Source organism: Spermophilus citellus (assembly GCF_964194105.1).
Source record: "Spermophilus citellus genome assembly, chromosome: X".
Taxonomy (NCBI): Eukaryota; Metazoa; Chordata; class Mammalia; order Rodentia; family Sciuridae; genus Spermophilus; species Spermophilus citellus.
Window position 1 is genome coordinate 76,042,046 of NC_138190.1, and position 21,475 is coordinate 76,063,520.

The window sequence follows — 21,475 nt, forward strand, 5'->3', positions numbered from 1 at the left end:
AAGCGCGCTACTGCTTGAGCCACATCTCCAGCCCCTATAAATTTCTTAAGACATATGATTTACCCAGACTGAGTCAGGAGGATACACACAATTTGAACAGACCAATATCAATGGATGAAATTGAAGAAGCCATCAAAAGACTACCAACCAAGAAAAGCCCAGGACCGGATGGCTATACCGCGGAGTTTTACAAAACCTTTAAAGAAGAATTAATACCAATACTTTTCAAGTTATTTCAGTAAATAGAAAAAGAGGGAGCTCTTCCAAATTCATTCTATGAGGCCAACATCACCCTGATTCCAAAACCAGACAAAGACACCTCAAAGAAAGAAAACTACAGACCAATATCTCTAATGAACCTAGATGCAAAAATCCTCAATAAAATTCTGGCAAATCAGATACAAAAACACATCAAAAAATTTGTGCACCATGATCAAGTAGGATTCATCCCTGGGATGCAAGGATGGTTCAATATACGGAAATCAATAAATGTTATTCACCACATCAATAGACTTTAAGATAAGAACCATATGATCATCTCGATAGACGCAGAAAAAGCATTCAACAAAGTACAGCATCCCTTTATGTTCAAAACATTAGAAAAACTAGGGATAACAGGAACTTACCTCAACATTGTAAAAGTTATCTATGCTAAGCCTCAGGCTAGCATCATTCTGAATGGAGAAAAATTGAAGGCATTCCCTCTAAAATCTGGAACAAGACAGGGATGCCCTCTATCACCACTTCTATTCAATATAGTTCTCGAAACACTGGCCATAGAAATTAGACAGACGAAAGAAATTAAGGGCATAAAAATAGGAAAAGAAGAACTTATATTATCACTATTTGCAGATGACATGATTCTATACCTAGAAGACCCAAAAGGGTCTACAAAGAAACTACTAGAACTAATAAATGAATTCAGCAAAGTGGCAGGATATAAAATCAACACGCATAAATCAAAGGCATTTCTGTATATCAGCGACAAAAGTTCTGAAGCAGAAATGAGGAAAAACAACCCATTCACAATATCCTCAAAAAAAAATAAAATACTTGGGAATCAACTTAACAAAAGAGGTGAAAGATTTATACAATGAAAACTACAGAACCCTAAAGACAGAAATAGAAGAAGATCTCAGAAGATGGAAAAATGTACCCTGTTCATGGATAGGCAGAACTAACATCATCAAAATGGCGATATTACCAAAAGTTCTCTATAGGTTTAATGCAATGCCAATCAAAATCCCAACGGCATTTCTTGTAGAAATAGATAAAGCAATCATGAAATTCATATGGAAAAATAAAAGACCCAGAATAGCAAAAGCAACTCTAAGCAGGAAGTGTGAATCAGGCGGTATAGCGATACCAGATTTCAAACTATATTACAGAGCAATAGTAACAAAAACAGCATGGTACTGGTACCAAAACAGGCGGGTGGACCAGTGGTACAGAATAGAGGACACAGAGACTAATCCACAAAGTTACAACTATCTTATATTTGATAAAGGGGCTAAAAGCATGCAATGGAGGAAGGATAGCATCTTCAACAAATGGTGCTGGGAAAACTGGAAATCCATGTGCAACAAAATGAAACTGAATCCCCTCCTCTTGCCATGCACAAAAGTTAACTCAAAATGGATCAAGGAGCTTGATATCAAATCAGAGACTCTGCGTCTGATAGAAGAAAAAGTTGGCTCCGATCTACATATTGTGGGGTCAGGTTCCAAATTCCTTAATAGGATGCCCATAGCCCAAGAGTTAATAACAAGAATCAACAAATGGGACTTACTTAAACTAAAACGTTTTTTCTCAGCAAGAGAAACAATAAGAGAGGTAAATAGGGAGCCTACATCCTGGGAACAAATTTTTACTCCTCACACTTCAGATAGAGCCCTAATATCCAGAGTATACAAAGAACTCAAAAAATTAGACAATAAGATAACAAATAACCCAATCAACAAATGGGCCAAGGACCTGAACACACACTTCTCAGAGGAGGACATACAATCAATCAACAAGTACATGAAAAAATGCTCACCATCTCTAGCAGTCAGAGAAATGCAAATCAAAACCACCCTAAGATACCATCTCACTCCAGTAAGATTGGCAGCCATTATGAAGTCAAACAACAACAAGTGCTGGCGAGGATGTGGGGAAAAGGGTACTCTTGTATATTGCTGGTGGGACTGCAAACTGGTGCGGCCAATTTGGAAAGCAGTATGGAGATTCCTGGGAAAGCTGGGAATGGAACCACCATTTGACCCAGCTATTGCCCTTCTCGGACTATTCCCTGAAGACCTTAAAAGAGCGTACTACAGAGATACTGCCACATCAATGTTCATAGCAGCACAATTCACAATAGCTAGACTGTGGAACCAACCCAGATGCCCTTCAATAGATGAATGCATAAAAAAAAATGTGGCATTTATACACAATGGAGTATTACGCAGCACTAAAAAATGACAAAATCATGGAATTTGCAGGTAAATGGATGGCATTAGAGCAGATAATGCTAAGTGAAGCTAGCCAATACCTAAAAAACAAATGCCAAATGTCTTCTTTGATATAAAGAGAGCAACTAAGAACAGAGCAGGGAGGAAGAGCAGGAAGAAAAGATTAACATTAAACAGAGACATGAGGTGGGAGGGAAATGGAGAGAAAAGGGAAATTGCATGGAAATGGAAGGAGACCCTCATTGTTATACAAAATTACATATAAAAGGTTGTGGGGGGAATGGGAAAAAAAACAAGGAGAGAAATGAATTACAGTAGATGGGGTAGAGAGAGAAGATGGGAGGGGAGGGGAGGGGGGATAGTAGAGGATAGGAAGGGCAGCAGAATACAACAGTTAATAATATGGCATTATGTAAAAATGTGGATGTGTAACCGATGTGATTCTGCAATCTGTATTTGGGGTAAAAATGGGAGTTCATAACCCACTTGAATCTAATGTATGAAATATGATATGTCAAGATCTTTGTAATGTTTTGAACAACCAATAAAAAAAGATAGATATATAAACAGAATAGAGAGCCCAGAAATGAACCCTTTTACAATATGATTAAATGACCTTCAATGAGGGTACCAAGACCACTCCATGGGGGATATGATAGTCTTTACAACATATGATGCTGGAAAACCTATTTATCAACATGCAAAAGAAACTTTGTCTTAAAACATATGTAAAAATTTACTCAAAATGGTTTAAAGATCTAAATATAAGACCCCAAACTATAAAAGTAGGAGAAAATGTTGAGGAAAAACCTTGACATGAATTTTGGCAATGATTTTCTTGGATGTGACACAAAACACATGGACAATAGAAGTTAAAGGAGACAAATGTGACTACATCAAACTTACAAACTTTTGTGTAGCAAAAAAAAAGGAAAAGAAAAGCAGGATGCATCACAATGCCTAATCTGAAATTATACTACAGAGCTTTAGTAACAAAAACAGCATGGTATTGGTATCAAAATAGACATGAAGACCAAGGAAACAGAATCAAAGACACAGAGGAAAATCCACATACCAACAACCATCTGATATTTGACAAAGGTACCAAAAATATATCTTGGAGAAAAGCCAGGCTTTTTTAACAAATGGTGCTGGGAAAATTGGATAGCTAAATGCAGAAAAATGAAACTAGATCCCTATCTCTCACCCTGCACAAAACTCAAATCAAAATAGATCAAAGCCTTAGGAAGTAGACCAGAAACTTTACACATTGCTAGAAGAAAACATAGGGTCAGCAGTCCTTCATATATGGCACCAAATTCCTTAACAAGACCCTCAAAGTGCAAGAAGTAAAACCAAGAATCGATAAGTGGAATGCCATCAATGTAAAAAACTTCTTCAGAATGAAGGAGACTATTAAGAGCAATGAAGAGAGAGCCTACAGAATGAGACAATGTCTTGACCAGCTATTTTTCTAATAGAAGATTAATAATCAGAATATACAAAAAAAATTCAAAAAACTTAATACCAAAAAGCAAACACCCCAATAAATAAATGGGCAAAAGAACCAAACAGAAAAAATGGCCAACAAATATGTGATAAAATCTTCAACATCTGTAGCAATCAGGGAAATGCAAATGAAAACTACACTAAGGACTGGGGATGTAGTTCAGTGGTAGAGTGCTTGTCTATAATGTGTGAGGCACTGGGTTCAATTATCAGCATCTCACATTAATAAATAAAAATAAAATAAATGTATTTATTTTACATCATAACCATATCATACATTTATATATGATATATATTTATATATAAATATATACTTATATATAAGTATATTTACATATACTAATATATTTATATATAAATATATAATTATAAATTCATGCATAAATATATTATATATTTACATATACCATGATTTTATACTTAATATAAATGTAAAATTGATACTTACATTTAAATGCAATATAAATATAATTTACATTTATATACATTTAATTTACATTTATTTATACATATGCATTTATAAATATATAATATACATTATGTATGTATAAATATAAAAATATTTTATATAATTATATTTATTAAAATACTTAAATACATAGACATATTTACATAAATATATATCTATGTATCATATATATTTATATATTATTATATAAAGTAAATAACATGATATATATACAATATTAAGTATATATAATTATATATATATATATATATATATATATATACACACACACAAACACACATAGCCAATAAGTACATGAAAAGATGCTCACCATCATTAGTAGTTAGAGAAATGAAAATAAAAACACATTGAAACACTACTTCAAACCTGCAGAGATGAGTATAACCAAAAATTTGGAAAATAGTATTGACTAGGATGTGAAGGGAATTGGGATTTTCTTTTATTTTTCCATGTATTATCTCTCTGACCTATCTCCTTTCACTTCATTAAAGATTTTCAATGAAATTGGTAAACACTATACATTTGTGGAAAGAGAACTAAATTGAGTATCCACAGGGGATTGACTCCAGGTCTTCTTTTCATACATCATTGGTGGAAACATAAAATCATGCATCTTCTATGGGAAAACAATGCAACCATTCCTCTCAGAAATTTTTAGGTAGAGCCAAGGTTATTCTAAAATTTATATTAAAAGGCACAGGCCCTCAGATAGCTAAAACAATATTCAAATGTGAGAGTAAAATTGGGTGAATTACTCTGATAGTAATGCCTGAAAGATACATAAGTACACTTAAAAAATATATATGCAGATATTTATAGCAGCTTTATTCATAATAGCCAAATATTAAATGCAATCCAGGTGTCCTTCAATGGATCAATAATGAAACAAATCATGCTACATAAATACCATGAATCCCACTCAGCAATAAAAAGTAAACCCAAATTTGATACACATAACAACTTGTATGAATCTCTAGGGTGTTGAGTGAAAAGCTACTTATAACTATCTATTTCTCAGTATTTATCCAAAAGAACTAAAACAGCATACTGTAGTGATATAGCCACTTCAATGTTTATTGCAGCAAAACTCAAAATAGCCAAATTATGGAATCAACCCAGATGCCTGTCAATAGATGAATGGATCAAGAAAATGTGGTATATACACATAATGGATATTTGCTCAGGCATAAAGAAGAATGAAATTATGTTATTTCCTCACAAGTGGATAGAAAAGGAGAAAATCATGCTAAGTGAAATAAGCCAAAGTCAAGACTCAACTAGTTTCTCTCATATATGGAAGCTAGAGCAAAATAAGGAAAAGAAGGTAGTGGGGGAAAGGATTCGATATCAAAAAGATACAGTGAAGTCTATTGGAATGGAAGAAGAAAAGCAAAGGGAAGAAGGATGAGAAAGCGGAAGAAACATGGAATGATTTAACAAAATTCTGTTATATGTGTATATAAATGTACCAAAGGAAATTTCAGGTTTATGGATATGTAGAAAGTACCAGTCAAATACAAAGAAGATAAAATAAGGTCAGTTGAGTAGAGGAGGGAGAAAAGGGGAGGAAAAGGTAGAATGAAATCCTTGTATGTATAATTGTGTCAAAAAGAACCCAAATACTGTGTATAATTATAATTCTCTAATTTAAAAAAAAACTAATGACAAAACATTTGAAATTTATTTATGATGGTTCCATTTATATATTTTAAAATAATAGAAATGGAGAATAAATTAGACATTTACAGAGATTAGGGACCAAGGTGGGAGTAGTAGGAAGTAAGTGGATGTGGCTATTAAATGTAGTATGATATATCCTTATTGGGATAGAACTAATCTGTATATTGTCTTATATACATATTTTACACATAAGAAACTACACATGATAAAATATGTAGGAATAAATAAGTATGTGCACACATTCATACCCACAAATAAGTACAAGTTAACCTAGGAAGATCTGAATAAAATGTGTGGATTATATCTAAGCCAATATCAAACTTATAATATCATACTGTAGCACTGCAAGAGTGGTAAAGTGTCATGGGATTCCTATTAGTTTTACAATCTCACTTGCATCTATAATTATCTCAAAAACACACTGCAATCTTGCAAATTATTTTTTCAAGAATAATATCTTATTCTGTCAACTGTAGTACTACAACAGCTTATTTATTGATGGCTAATCAACCTTGCATAAGGTCTCTGATAATGAACAGCTATAGGCCACTGGCTCAAACTGATATTCCTGTTTTTCAGAGTCTCTGATCAATCTGGGACACCAACACATTTGAAAGGAGCCATCAGGCCTCCTGTGAGCTCCTGGACACCATCAATATTCAAAAAGTCTGCATGACCAACCATCTCATGAGTGTGGTAGACTAGACAGATACAAGCTTGAAATACTTGAAGTAGCTGTTTTCCCTGAGAAACAATGACATGGAGGATAAGATAAGTTGATTCAGAGCCCTAAGAAGGCTATGACCATATTCTCTGAGGCCCAAAACATAAGCAGAAGATAAAATTAGACCTCTGGGATACATTGTAGATGAAGATCTGAGATTAGCAGAAAGAAGGACTAAATTAGTTGCCCAGCAAGGAATGATATGTGCTGCTTCTTGTATAGAGCGTCAAGTCAAAGCCATCAAATATCTCAGAAATGTAGGACTTTGCTTTCAATGTGCAGATTCTAAAACTGAATAAGCATGGGAAGCAGAGCAACTAGAGCTTTATCCCATCAAATCTCTGGTCCCCTTGCTATTATCTAGGTGTGCTAGGTTCATTGTCTCTGTTTAGAAAAGAATTGAAGAACAGGACACAGAGATAACAAGAAGAAGTAGGTTTATTGCAAAGGTGACAGAGATACAGAGAATAGACTTCTATGAAGAGAAGTGGCCCCAGAATTGGGAATCTGATAGGGAGTTTTGGCCTGTTGCTTTTTAAGATCTCTGGAATTTCCTACTTTCCTTATCTCCTCCTCTGTCAACTCTTTCCTCACTATTATTGATTGGTGCCCCCTCTATCCATGCATCTGTTTTAGTTTTTCTACTGGATTCCCCACTTAGGAGCACGAGTATGGAAGTGTCTGACTGGGTTCCCCACTTGTGTCTATGAGCACTTTCATCAAGCAGAAAGTTGACCTCATCAGAAGACTCTTTCCATTATCCTTTGTTCTGGCTCTGCCTGTAACCAACTCACTTGCCATCATGTCCTGATTGCTTAAGCCCCTCTACATCTCCTACACCCTCGGTAGATTTTATTTTTTCTTGACTGGAATTTTCCTTGGTGATTAATTATAAAGGGAACTAGAAGTACTTATTTATTGATGGCTAATCAACCTTGCATAAGGTCTCTTGATAATGAACAGGTATAGGCTACTGGCTCAAACTGATATTCCTGTTTCATGTCTTGGGGTCAGTGCTCTGTATAGAGTACAATCCATTTGCAGGAAAATTCATGTTATAATTGTTTTTGATGGGATGTAGAAACACAGAACCCTGAAATACCTCTGAACTCCTTTGGGAGATTGACATGAATACAAAATAACCATAGGCATCCAGGGTACCTTTTAGTTATGGCATTTTTTGCATATGTGAAATAAAATTTTTTCCATGCCTATTTTTCCTATATTGTTTTGTTTGTATTAGAAATTGAACTGTGGCATGCTTTACCACTGAGTACATCCCCAGTCCTTTTTAACTTTTTTTTATTTTGAGACAGTCTTGCTAAATTGCCTAGTCTGGCCTGGAACTTGCTATTATCCTGCCTCAACCTCCCAAATTACAGGGATTACATCTCAAGTAAAGGCCATCCTGTGAGGTTAAACATTCTAATCAATTCCTTTTCCATAGAGGGGTGAGAAAATGAAAGTGAGGATGGACCCAATGACAGCTATAGAAAAATTCAGATTCAAGAACCAAAAGCATACAGCTAATTCGAAAGTCATGGGCCAAGCCAATAGCCTTGGTGTCCTTCCAACACTTGTACAATATAGATTCCAACAATTAGCCCCAACACTTTTTAATGTCTATTCAGGATGTGATCAATGCCTTTATCCAGAAGCCATAAGTCCCCAAACTAGTATACCCAAGAGGAAAAGCCTTCCACCAGTTTCCCCACTTGCAACACAGGAATTCCATCTTCTCTAATTTAAACATACCTTTACTCCTTTTTAATGAGATACTTTACTCTTTACAGTACTTTAATAAAAACACAGATGAAACTTTTTGTACACATATAGAATTACACCTGATAGAATATTAACTCTTAGTAACTGTGCTTTTAGGTTAAGACCCACAAATAAGCAATCTTAAACCTCTTTTTTTAAAATTGCCAATTTATAAAAACACATTTAATAGACCCAAGTATATGTTACCTTATGGAATTCAAGAAGTCAAGAGTACTTGAATTTATATTTAATTGATGTTTTAGAATTTTAACTTTGCAAATTAATCAGATGTCTCCTCTAACACACACATTTAAGAAAATTAATCCCATTTATGTTAAAACTATTTTACCCATTTCTAATTTAGGCTACCCATGAAAACCAAAGTATCAAAAAAGTATAGTTAACGCTTTAAGTCAGTTATTCCTGCCAAAGAAAAACCACTTTAAACATTTTATAGAAACTGACACAGTAATTGGCTGGCTGTAACAGTGGCCTACCTCATGCTTTGAATATAGCTATTGCTTCTGTGCCACTGAGTTGGGGTTTTTTGTTTGTTGGTTGGTTTGGTTTTTTACTGGGGATTGAAGCCAGGGACACTTAACCAGTGAGCCACAACCCCAGCCCTTCTTTTATATTTTATTTAGAGACAGGGTCTCACTGAGTTGCTTAGGGGCCTCACTAAATTGCTGAAGCTGGCTTTGAACTTACAATCCTCTTCTTCAGTCTCCTGAGCTGCTGCAGCAAAGCTGAGACTTATTTTTAAATGGACATGGTTTTCTTTTCCTCTTCTCCATATACTCCTTCCTAACCTGGGGGCAGGGAACAGGAACACATTTTCCTCATGCTAGGCTGAATTATCTGTTTCTGAGTACACACTCACCAAGCAATTATAATTTAAGGGATAGTGCCAGATGACCTAAGAAATATCCATTTCCCAAATTAACAAGGGAATCACAGCCCCCTCACAGGGAACACCTGTAAGGAAGCCTTTTAATAGCTTCTTTAAAAATCCTTTGTTGTCCCTGATTGGCAGAATCACAGCCTCTGGGACAGGATCTCCTGTGCCCCTCACCCACCAGCAAAGCAAAAAACCCTTTTCCTCTATCTCAAATGCATGTCCCTGCCATTGAATTGGTATCGGGGCAAAATACAAACTTTCAGTAACCTGGTCACCTAGAAAAACATGGGGGTCAGTAATTTCAAATGCATCTTTATACTTACCAATTTAAATTGACCCCTTTTTTTAAAGTTTTTTTATTTTTTTCTTTTTTTTATGGAACATTTCATGAATTGTGGGTCATCCTTGTGCAGAGGCTATGCTAAACTTCTCTGAATCATTCTAATTTTAGTATATGTGCTGCCAAATCAAGCACTTTGTTGAAGTTTTATTTAAGTCACATGAACTGAAAGGCATTTAGATCCATTCATTAAATTTATGAGTACTCTTATCTATAAGCCAATTTTGATACCATGTACATGACATAGACACAAACACATATATAGACATGACATACAATACATAGATTAAAATAGAGCTTTGTCGGTTGCTGTGGTACACACCTGTTATCTTAGAGTCTCCGGAGGCTGAGGCAGGAGGACGTGAGTCCAAACCAGCCTCAGCAACTTAGCGAGTCCCTAAGCAACTTAGCAAGACCCTGTCTCAAAATGAAATATATTAAAAAGGGCTGGGGATGTGGATCAGTGGTTAAGCACCCCTGGCTTCAATCCCCAGTATATAAAAAATAAAAATAAAATAGAGCCTATCACATATTTTCACAGTATGACCCAGATATGAAAAGGGCTCAAAGGAAAAAAAAAAAAAAGATTTGTACATATGGGTACTGTTGGTTGTTCTTCCCTGTCCATAGGCCTAAAATTTTTATTCCCCATTTTTTTCTTGTATGTTCATATAATTAAAATGTATCGTTTGTACTCAACCTACCCACCCCCACTTTATTGCAAGTTTCTTGTATATTCTGGACCCCTACATGCTCAATCTCACTAGCTCTTTCTTACATACCCCCCACCGCATTTTCTTGGGTGTGATCTTGTCTTTCTGAATACAGTCTCAACTGCTTCTTTTTAGTGTTTTTTGCACTCAAGTCTTAGTCACACTCATATAATTTCTGGGATGTCCTGACAACCAAGGGAGTTCTTCTCTTCCAAGTTCGAGAATAGATTTTCCTACCTTGTTCCATGCCCAATGTTACCGAATATATGCAGTAATTGACTGGGTCCTCTCCCTGAATTGCCTATCCACATCTGATCCACTTCAGATTTTGGGTGCTTTGTGGGCCTCAGGGTGGTCTCTGTTCTGAGGCAACCACAACGAAACAGTGGGATCCTTTTCCTCTGAGGAGGAGAATTCCCCACAACCCCTAGGCAATATATGGAGCCTCATGGCAGCTGCCAAAATTGTTAAAAATACTGAGGTGCTGCAAAAAATAAAACCCTGTTCAAAAGTGTGTGGGCAAGGCAAACTTTTACTTCTGCCAGAAAGTCTTGCAACTGGAACCTGATTAGCAAGTGCATCTGACCAGGCAGTCCTCCCATTGATATCACTAAGGTAGCGCAGTCCTTCACCCCTGTTGGAGGAGTTTGGGGCTATAATATATGCAACTGGCTACTTTTTAAATTGAGGCTGGCAAAGGGATGGGCTATAATTAAAATGGCTAAATTGGGATCCAATTAAGTCTACCTAATATATTCTGAAAATGGACCACCGGACTTTGTAAAAAATTCTTACATCAGTATGGAAGCTTCCACTACATGCTGTCCTTCTCACTCCAGGGAACTGGGGAAGAATGGAGGGCAGTATGTTACTAGGCCTTAAAGAAGGGAAAAAGGATATGCAAAGAGATTAACTTTGGACGAAAAGTTAAAGAGGCTCAGCACAGAGGATGGTGTACTAGGTGAGGCTGGGCCTTCTCAGGCCTCTTGTTGAAAAGCTGGGAACTCCCATAGCTCATAGAACTCACCTTTGTGCCCATATGAGTGGTGCAGGAGAGTATGTGAGGACATGTTGTGAACAGAAGCCCCAACCTTCCCAAGCACCTGTCTATCTGTCAGTTCTTCCAGGATTTCCCTGTGGCTGGCCACCCCCTCTAGCTGGGATCACTCCCAGAAAGGCACTGGTAAGATAACACGTCCTCAGGAGGCGGGGTGGAGGGTAACCTAAAATTAGCCCCTTGAAGCAAGTCAGCCTTGGGACCAACTACTAACCTTTCTGCCAGGGTGTTAACAGTGGAAACAGAGGGCCCCTTCTGCTCTAGCCCAGGGCAGTAGGGGCTCCCCATGCAGGGTCCACCAGGGCCCAAGTATATCGAAGAGGCACAGAGGAAGCAACACAGTTCAGTGTGGCCTCAGGCTGAAGTCTTGTGAGTACCCACAACCTAAGACCCATGTCTGTGAGCCTGCCACTTCTAGAGTCTGGGACCTGGGAGTGCTTAGGAGGTCTGTAGGCAAAAGCCTTCATAAGGGAGGAAGAATACCATGACAGCTTTCTGCCTTGTCTGTCCCAAGAAGGTGTGTCTGCTCAGGCTCTTGTGTCTACATGGACCTACTTTCATATGGGCATTTGCTGTTACATACTACAGAGAGGGTGAAGGTTTTTGTCCTTGTATGGTGTTTGAAAGTCTGTATGTATGTGTGTCTGTGCAATTTAGTGAGCTTAAAGGCATAAGGACAGAGCTTATCAGGGTGGGTGGAGGAAGGTAAAACTTAAAAATAGTCTACTAATGCTTGGAGAAGTGTGCTAGGTCCTATAGAAATAAAACTCTCTCCTGTAAGAGTTTTACATTGATTCACAGATCCTGAGAGGGCCTTAGATAAAATACAAAGGGTTCAGAGACTTGAAAGGGCAAACAATCACCTTTTGCCTCCTAACACAGTAACCTCCAACTGAAATTTACCATTTCTTTCAAGGACAAATACAGGCAGTAAATGGCTGTAGTATTACCGGTTCCTGTAACTTGGTCACCAGAAGAAATCACAGACATTTTATATCATATTACCGTGTGGCAGAGATCTTGAAATGTCATTTATGCACATTGCTGCTTAGAAATTATTAGATCTTATTATTTAATGTGTTAATAAATAACATCAATTACTATGTCATGCAGTTTTTAAAATACTTTATGGCAGCATTTTAATGCTTTTGATTTCCTTTAACCCTATATATTTTATTTTTATTCACAAAAAACATAGTTAAAGGAGTCGACAGACTTCACCTGGGCCAATTTAACAAAAAAGGTTCAAAACTCCTGCACTTTTGGGTTTAGCAAGGGACTCCTTGTATACAGTAGGCACATTATAACTCTTTGATTAATAAACCAGAACAGGGTGAAGTCAGGCAATATTAGCTGTCTACATCTAATGCAGATAGTTATGCAAGTGCCATTATAAAGGCAGCTAGCTTGATTTCCCTCATTATATGGGCTCTGCTGTAGACTCATGTTACATTCTAGGTGAATGCATCATCATTTCTTCCACTGAACCCTGCTCTTTTCATCTCCCCAGACCCAAATCCCTAAAATAAAATAATAAAAAGGGATTCCCAAGTGGTTATCAGAAGAAACAATTCATAAAGGAAACTTCCAGTACCAAAGTCTCTGGAATTCAACATGACACTCAAAATCTGAGGATACTGGGAACTGCAATGCAACTTTGCTTGAAGAAGGAGGAGGAGTCTTATTTGCATTTCATATTGCAATATAAAGAACAGGAAAGGTAGCAGAATACAACAATTACTAAAAGGGCAGTATGTAAAATTATGGATGTGTAACCGACGTGATTCTGCAATCTACATTTGGGGTAAAATTGGGGGTTCATAACCCACTTCAATCTAATGTATGAAGTATGATATGTCAAGAGCTTTGTAAAGTTGTGAACAACCAATAAAAAAAAGAAAAAAAATAAAGAACAGGTTGGGAAGCAGGAAGACCTGAATTATATTTCTGGCTCTGGTATTGCCTTAATATAAGTTACCTAGGAAATCTCTTTCCTTCTCCAGCCATAGTTTCTAACCACCCAGAAAACAGGGATAATGTTACCTATCCCACCCCATAAAATAGCTTTGAACAGCACAAGATTATAGGTGTGTTCTGGATTTTTTTTAAATGAGACAACAGTAACAGCTGTGTGACCTTGTGAATGTCCCTGCTCCCCTCTGAACCTTGATTTTTCCATCTCTCAATTGAAGAAATAAAATTAAATTGCCTACAAGGTCTATTACAACTCTGAGGAAGAACATTAAGTATAGAGAAATAGCCATAGAAACTGAAGACCTAAGTAAAAATCATCATCATAGTAAAAACAGTGATTGAAAACTATGTTCAGATACTATTCTAAGCAATTATTTTGTATTAACTCATTCAATTCTAACAACACTTCAAAAAGGTACTGTTATCCTCCCTTAAGAGATGAAGAAATGGGAACATCTAGAGTAAATGATCTGCCCTAGATCACACAGTTACTAAGTGGTAGAGCTGTGATAGAAGCAGGAAAGCAGAGGCTTCCACTATCCCATATGGTTCCCCATGTACCCTGGGAACAAAACAGACCTATACAGCAATTACAATACAATATAATGACTGATACAGTGCTATAAGAACACACTCAGTAGGAAGTAACTCAGCAGAAGAAAATGCATGTGGCAGAAAGAAGCACATTGTATATGGAGAACCATCTTTTTCTTCCCTTATCACTGGATTCCAGATTATAAATAGAAGAGTAGTAAGAAGTGAGGCTGAAGAGTTTGGCCAAGATCTATGAGTGTGGCCAAGTCTTTTGGGCTATGCCCTAAAAGAGTGGGCATCATTAAGGGATTTAAAACAGAGGATTGGTACAGGCCAGATTTGCATTTTTAAATTATTGTGTTAGCCACAATGTTGAGAAAAATGGAAACTACCTAGAAGACTACAGCAACTATTGTGACAAAAGATGGTAGGGGCCTAGATAAAGCCTCCCACTGAAGATGGATATGGGATGGATGGATAGAGGTCTATAGGAGGTAAAATCCAAAAGACTGAATGGGATTAAATGTGAGTGGGGCAAAGAGGTAAGAAGACTTGGATGGGTTTTGGGGTTATATATTTTGTTGATTGGGTACATGGTGAGGAACTGACATGTGGATTAAGTTTGGTGGTGGTGGTGGTGGTGGTGGTGGTGGTGGTATACTTCTGAACTTGAAGTGCCTGTAGAAATTCTGTGGATTCATTCCTGGAGATGAAGAGTTTCAGGGTGGGTGTGGGGAGTGGCTTGGAGTGATGGGTTTAAATCATCATTGTAAAGATAAGCGCTAAAGCTCTGGGGACTGGAAATCAGGTGATGGAAGGCAGAATGAGAGGGTGCTAGCCAGAAAAATGTGGGTTGAGTTGGTGGGAAGAAGTGGTCAGTAGAACAGAAGTCCCAGAAAATGTCAGAAAGATCTGAGAAACATGCATTGAATTTAGCCATACAGATGGCCTTTTAGATAGCTTTCTCCATATGTGATCAATGTAGGTAGAGCCAGACTGCAGAGAATAGAGAAGGGAATAGGGAGTAGGAAAGTAGTCAGTAAATAACTGGATACTACTTATCTGTAAAGAAGGGAGAAATGTAGAGAAAGGTAGCTACAGAAGTCAAAGATCTATAGAAATTTTGGAGGTTTGTTTCCTAAGATAGATGAGTGGGAGAAGTCAGAGAAAGGAGATTGAAGGTGCAGAGAAAAGAAGGTCACTTTTGAAGATCTAATATATGGGCAGTTCTCTTTATTCTAAAAGCTCCAGGAATTATGTACTATTGTTACTATCCTATAGATAAGGAAAATGATACACAAAGAAGCGAAGAGACTTGCCAAAGTTTACACATTAGGAACCAAGGATACTAAGCTACAAGCCTAATTCCACCTGAACACAGTCTTATTCCCATTGTACCCAGAGAATGACTAATCAGACTATATATGGAGTTGATACAGCCAGGTGGGGAGGGGCCTAAAGTTGAGAGTGACCCCACCCACCCACCTCACAATTTTCTTTCTATGAGGTGGGTACTTGAGGTCCCCAGTTAACAAAGAGGGGTGGAGTGGACAGTGAATAAAAGGAGATGTGAGGCCCTGAGACCCCGGCTGCAGGGTATGGGAGAGTAGGGAGATTTGAGCTCTGAAAAATCTACCAGCTCACCCTGATGGCATTACAAACTGAGGTGAGTAAACATGAATTTGGAGAATTAGGAATAGGACTGGTAAATCAGGGGTTAAAATGAGTCCATCATCGGGTCATGAGTGAACTTGGGGGCCTGAGGACTATAAGGGGAGAAGAGTTGAGGGTTGTGTCAAGGCTCCAGACTGGATTTGGCAGAAAGAATAGGTAAAGGCTTTAGTCAGAAAGATGGAGATGCAGTGTTCTGAGGAAGTGTTGGCAATCAAAGGGACTCCTTGATTGCAGTGGTTCTGGGAAATAAACTAGATGTATCAGAGAGAACTTGATCTGGAAACTTCAACTGCCATTTCTTTCCTTTATTTTACTTGAAGTGTGTTTATTGTAATGCCACCCCTTCATTTAATCAGTAAATATCATTCGACCTTCATTTTCTGGGCATCTCTACTTGGGAAGCATGGGACCTGAGTCTGAGAGGAAGTTACAGAAATCTTGGGAGAGGGAGATTTGGTCAGATATGAGTTGTTGTGAAGAAAGTGAACTTTGTCTAAAAGGTCAAAAGGCAGAGCTGAGGGTCTGCTTCATGAGACTGATGTTAGAATGCTCAGGAATGACACAACAAAGCACTGCTGTATTGGCCTAGCAACTGCCAGGTCTGGTGCAGGGCTCTGCAGATAACTAACTTCATTAATCCACATATTCTGATCTGAGGAAGATGCATCTACCAAATTCTCAGCCATTACATAGACCCTACTGGGAGTGGAGGAATAAAAGATGGACACAGGGACCTCGCCCTGGAGCTTATACATTAATAGAGCACAAGTGAGTGAAAGTGTGGTATACAAATTCACAGGTGGAGTCTAGTTGTCATCTTTTGGAATCCCTGAGTAGGAAGAGGTCAGGAAAGGCTTCCCAGAAGTAGGAGTTTGAGGGGCAGTCAGAAAAATTATATGCAAAGGAACCAAGCTCTGAAATGCCCTGACCTGTTTTGAAAACTATTCCTGGGGCCTAAAATAAGACAATAGCAGTAGGAGTGAGAAACAGGAGACCCTGACCATCAAAGACAGGGAGCAAGAGGTTAGAGTGGAGATTGGCATTCCCAGTTTTTCATAAGTACCCTCAGTTTCTCCCCGCTTTTTTACCCACAGATCTGGCATGTCTTCCTCCTCATAATGAAAGTAGTCCTGTTACAATCAGCCAAAATGAACCTCATGGATATCACCAAGATCTTCTCCCTCCTGCAGCCCGAAAAAGAGGAGGAGGACACAAACACCGGGGAAAAACAGGCTCTCAATCAAGCAGTGTATGACAACGACTCCCATACCTTGGATCAGCTTCTACGCCAGGAGCGTTACAAACGTTTCATCAACAGCAGGAGTGGCTGGGGTGTTCCTGGGACACCCTTGCGCTTAGCTGCTTCTTATGGACACTTGAGCTGTGTGCAGGTCCTCCTGGCACATGGCGCTGATGTTGACAGTTTGGACGTCAAGGCACAGACACCACTTTTCACTGCTGTCAGTCATGGCCATCTGGACTGTGTGCGTGTGCTTTTAGAAGCTGGTGCATGTCCTGGAGGTAGCATCTACAACAATTGTTCTCCTGTGCTCACAGCTGCCCGTGATGGTGCTATTGCCATCCTGCAAGAGCTCTTAGGCCATGGTGCAGAGCCCAATGTCAAGGCTAAGCTACCAGTGTGGGCATCAAATATAGCTTCATGTTCTGGCCCTCTCTATTTGGCTGCAGTCTATGGACACCTGGACTGTTTCCGCCTGCTTTTGCTCTATGGGGCAGATCCTGATTACAACTGCACTGACAAGGGCCTACTAGCTCGTGTTCCACGACCCCGCACCCTCCTTGATATCTGCTTTCACCATAATTGTGCACCAGAGTATATCCAGCTGTTAATTGATTTTGGTGCTAATGTCTACCTTCCATCTCTCCCTCCGGACCAGATCTCTCATGATGATAAAGGTGTTACATTGCTGATACAGGCCCGAGGTGAGTAGTGAGCAGGCCATCCCCATAGGCCTCCTAGCTTGTAGGTCCCAGGGCCCCAAATCACTCTTCAAACCAGTCCTCTGGGATGAACTGGAAAAAAACTCCATTTTCCTCCTTTTCCTAGGGCCCAGTGGAGAAGAGGTTACTGATTCAATGTTATGGAAAGGGTCACTAAGATGAAATGGTGGGGGGAACCTCATGCTACATTTCTGGTGATGGCTCTGCAATGGCTTTTTTCTGACCCTGAGCAGGGCCTCTAGGCCTCAGTGCATTTCCACTGATACCATATATTGGGGGGTGGGAAAGGGGACATTTCTTATAAGGGAGAAGATGTTAAAGCTCGAACAGCCAGGGAAGGGAGATGTAGCTTGCCCAGGAGAATTACACTGAGAGTTGCTTCTCATGTCCTGTTTCTCCTTGCTGTAGCCACTCCACGGTCACTCCTATCCCAGGCCCGTTTAGTTATCCGCAGAGCCCTGCGCCAGACCTGCCAGCCACAAGCCATCGACCAGCTGGATATTCCCCCCGTGTTGATTAGCTACCTCAAACACCAAACATGATCTTGCAATGTTTCCAGGAACCCATGATGCCTCCAAAAACCACCTAAGGACCCAGGTAGCTATAGGGCACAACAACCCACTCAACTGGAGCTGTCCTCCCATATTATCCTCCATGATTAAATCCTCAGCAAAAAGTCTTGGTGGCTACTATGTATGACATGTATGTGGGGGAGGGTTGAAGAAAGGGGTCTGACTGGCCATGGGATAGAATGGTACTGGTCTGATATTTGCCAGGCAGAGGAGTCTTGGCCACTGAAAATCCCAAAGACAAAACTAACCCAATGGCTGTGCCTACCCAACCAAGGACCTCTACAGAGTCTGGAGCTTTGTTGCCCTAGATGAAAGGTCCTGAAGAATCCAAGTGGGTGGAAGGGTAACATCATCAGCTCACCCAGTCCTGTGGCTCACTTCACTTCTCTGTATGCTACAAGGCAAGTTTTCAGGGGTTATTTACCAGTCTCTTAATACTTTCAAGCAAATGACCAAGGTGCCCCCCATTTAGTCACCTTGAATTATAAGTTGCATTTCCACTAGTCCACTTTAGAGTCAGGATCAACTGAGAAGCCAGGCATGGTGGCGCATGCCTGTAATCCCAGCAACTTGGGAGGCTGAGGCAGGATGATCGCTAGTTCAAAGCTGGCCTCAGCAACTTAGCAAGGCCCTAAGCAACTTAGTGAGACCCTGTCTCTAAATAAAGTAGAAAAAAAAAAGGACTGGGTTGTGGCTCAGGGCTTAAGCACCCCTGGGTTCAATCCCCAGTACCCCCCACTGAAAATCAACTGGAAAAACAAACAACCAAATATTTATGACAGAGAATCAGAGATTTAAAAGCAGAAGATAAATAGGTCACATAGCTGATAGGCAGGATAAAAAATTAACTCAGAGATTAGTGACAGCAGAAAGCTAATATCACCCCTAGACTTGAGCAGTATTTCCAGAGGACAGGGACAAGGATCACCTTGTAGAAAGTGTCACAGGTATGTCCATGAAAGCTAGATCCATAGAGAAAACAGGCTGAGCACAGCAGAGGAAAAGAAGAAATACCCTCTCTTTTTCTTCATTCTTGCCCTCTAGTATGTCTCTTTCCCTGGAGAAAATGGAAATCAATTAATTTAATTCCTGGGAAACAACTTCAGAGGTCAGTCCCCTTGAGGTACAAGGCAGAGCAGTGGGAAATAAAGAATGGAAGCACAGTGGGAGGAGGTGTGTGACCTGAGCTGGGAGCTGGATTCACACAGCAGAACTAGAAGTATGCTGATAGAAGAAACCATAGAGAAGACATAGCAGAGCCACCACCTGAGGCATAGAAGGCAGAGAATAAGTATACAGGCTTCTCCATTTTTCCTGTCCTCTCATTATTCCTCCTACTGCTTGAATTAAGCCAAAATTGATTGACTTGGGAGCCTAGGAAATGCAGTGTTCAGACTCCCACTTCCATGATATGGAGTTGGGAAGAAGGGCAGGGACAGAGGTAAGCAGGTCCTGGACCAACACAGATATTCACCCAAATCTAAGCACCTTTATTTTGTTAAACCTTATTGTATTTCCCCTGTAAAACTATGAGTGAGGATGTGGATGAGTAGTGAAAGGGACACAGGATGAAGGGGTATATGAGAAGCACCTTAGATGTTTAGAGGTCTTCATGGTAGCTTCCTTGACAGCCCCCTATATTATAGTCCCCTGACAAGGGGAAAGGGAAACAAGACATGGGACTTAAACTTGTCTCTCCCTTCTTCCACCTCTCCCATTCTCACATACCACTACATCCTGAGAGACTTCAGGAAGTAAGGAAGGAAAGGAAGTAAGGAAGGAAAATTGGACATGTCCCTGCTTCTGGACCCATTTCATTCTTAAGTACTTTGGAAAGGGCTGGGGTGTTGCTCAGTGGTAAGAGCACTTGCCTAGCACATGTGAAATACTGGGTTAGATCCTCAGCACCACATAAAAATAAATAAGTAGAATAAAAAGTCATTATGTCCATCTACAACTAAAATTATTTTTTAAAAAGTACTTTGGAGAGTGGTACAATAGTTTGTCTTCAAGGAGTGTGAGAGTTGAAGCACTGTAAACACATAGAGCTTCAGAGTAGGCATCCTACATTTATTTTGGGGGGGATGGGTACCAGGGATTGAACTCAGAGCCACTCAACCACTGAGCCACATCCCTAGCCCTATTTTGTATTTTATTTAGAGACAGGGTCTCACTGAGTTGCTTAGTGCCTCACTTTTGCTGAGGCTGGCTTTGAAGTCATGATTCTCCTGCCTCAGCCACTGGGATTACAGGTATGTGTCACCACACCTGGCAGACATCCTACATTTCAATCTGGGTTCCTGTTGGGTGGTTTGTCCAGGATCCTACTCCTGACCCTGCCCCCTGTCCCAATAGTCAAGGCCTTTGAGCCTTGGTCAAACTCAGCAGCTCAGTCTATAGGCCCTTGGGAAAATACACCCTTCAAATGGGGCCCAGCCAGGGTAGTCTCTTCATGACATGATTGACCCATAAAAGCATGTGGATATTCTAGTTATTTTAAAGGACGTGAATTTGAGAACATTATAGGAGTGTACCAAATACTAGGCAAAGAGGAAGGGTTGAAACAGCTTCTTTTCTACACAAGGGAACTGAGAAACTGATAAAGTTAAATGCCTATGTTATTGGTGGCTCAGCTCTCCCACACTACTCCCATCTATTCTTCCAGTTGTCTGTTCTGCTAGTAGGCAGAGACAACCTCAAGGTCAGGTACCTTAATTCTTTCCCTTTCTCATGCCTCACCATTCCCATCTAGTCAATGGTCCAGTGTTTGAAATGAATCATCTTAAGTTTTTTTAAAACGTTTTTTTTAGTTGCAGATGGACATATCTTTATTTTATTTATTTATTATGTGGTGCTGAAAATTGAACCCAGTGCCTCACATGTGTGAGGCAAGTGCTCTACCACTGAGCTATAACCTTAGCCCTCATCTTAAGTTTTGATGATGAATCTTCCAAGGTGATTTTTTCCTAGGAAGTATGAAGAGGAAGCAGAAGTGATATTACTATTCCTGGAGTAAACCTTTCCCTTATTTGTCACTGATCCCAAGTGAGAGCTTAGTCTCCCCATTTTCCTAGCTACTCCTACCAGCTTTTAGGAAGACTAAGTCTTAACCAGTTCAGGTGAGTCCTAACCCCTTCCCTCCTTCCTTTTCT

At 39.4% G+C, this 21,475-nt stretch overlaps 1 protein-coding gene across 3 annotated transcripts; it reads left to right on the plus strand.

Moving 5' to 3' along the window:
• The first annotated feature begins 11,813 nt into the window (after positions 1-11,813).
• ASB12 (ankyrin repeat and SOCS box containing 12) lies at positions 11,814-18,430 on the plus strand. 3 transcript variants are annotated; one of them, XM_081277284.1, is made up of 5 exons: positions 11,814-11,976; positions 13,118-13,311; positions 13,513-13,563; positions 16,884-17,733; positions 18,160-18,430. In XM_081277284.1, exons 4-5 carry the CDS (start codon positions 16,908-16,910, stop codon positions 18,291-18,293), a joined length of 960 nt encoding a protein of 319 aa, XP_081133410.1. In that variant the 5' UTR covers positions 11,814-11,976; positions 13,118-13,311; positions 13,513-13,563; positions 16,884-16,907; the 3' UTR covers positions 18,294-18,430. The 3 variants fall into 3 exon arrangements, with proteins under 3 accessions (XP_081133410.1, XP_081133408.1, XP_081133409.1); XM_081277282.1 differs by lacking the exon at positions 13,513-13,563 and having other exon boundaries at positions 13,118-13,318; positions 16,880-17,733; XM_081277283.1 differs by lacking the exons at positions 13,118-13,311; positions 13,513-13,563 and having other exon boundaries at positions 11,815-11,976.
• The last annotated feature ends 3,045 nt before the right edge of the window (positions 18,431-21,475 follow it).

Excerpts from the sequence above, each read along its gene's own strand:
- ASB12 (XM_081277282.1), top strand. The coding sequence starts at position 13,257 with ATGCAACTTTGCTTGAAGAAGGAGGAGGAGTCTTATTTGCATTTCATA. Across the intron at positions 13,319-16,879 it reads TTCATATTGCAATATAAAGA|ACAGATCTGGCATGTCTTCC; the intron begins ACAGGAAAGGTA and ends GCTTTTTTACCC. Across the intron at positions 17,734-18,159 it reads ATTGCTGATACAGGCCCGAG|CCACTCCACGGTCACTCCTA; the intron begins GTGAGTAGTGAG and ends TCCTTGCTGTAG.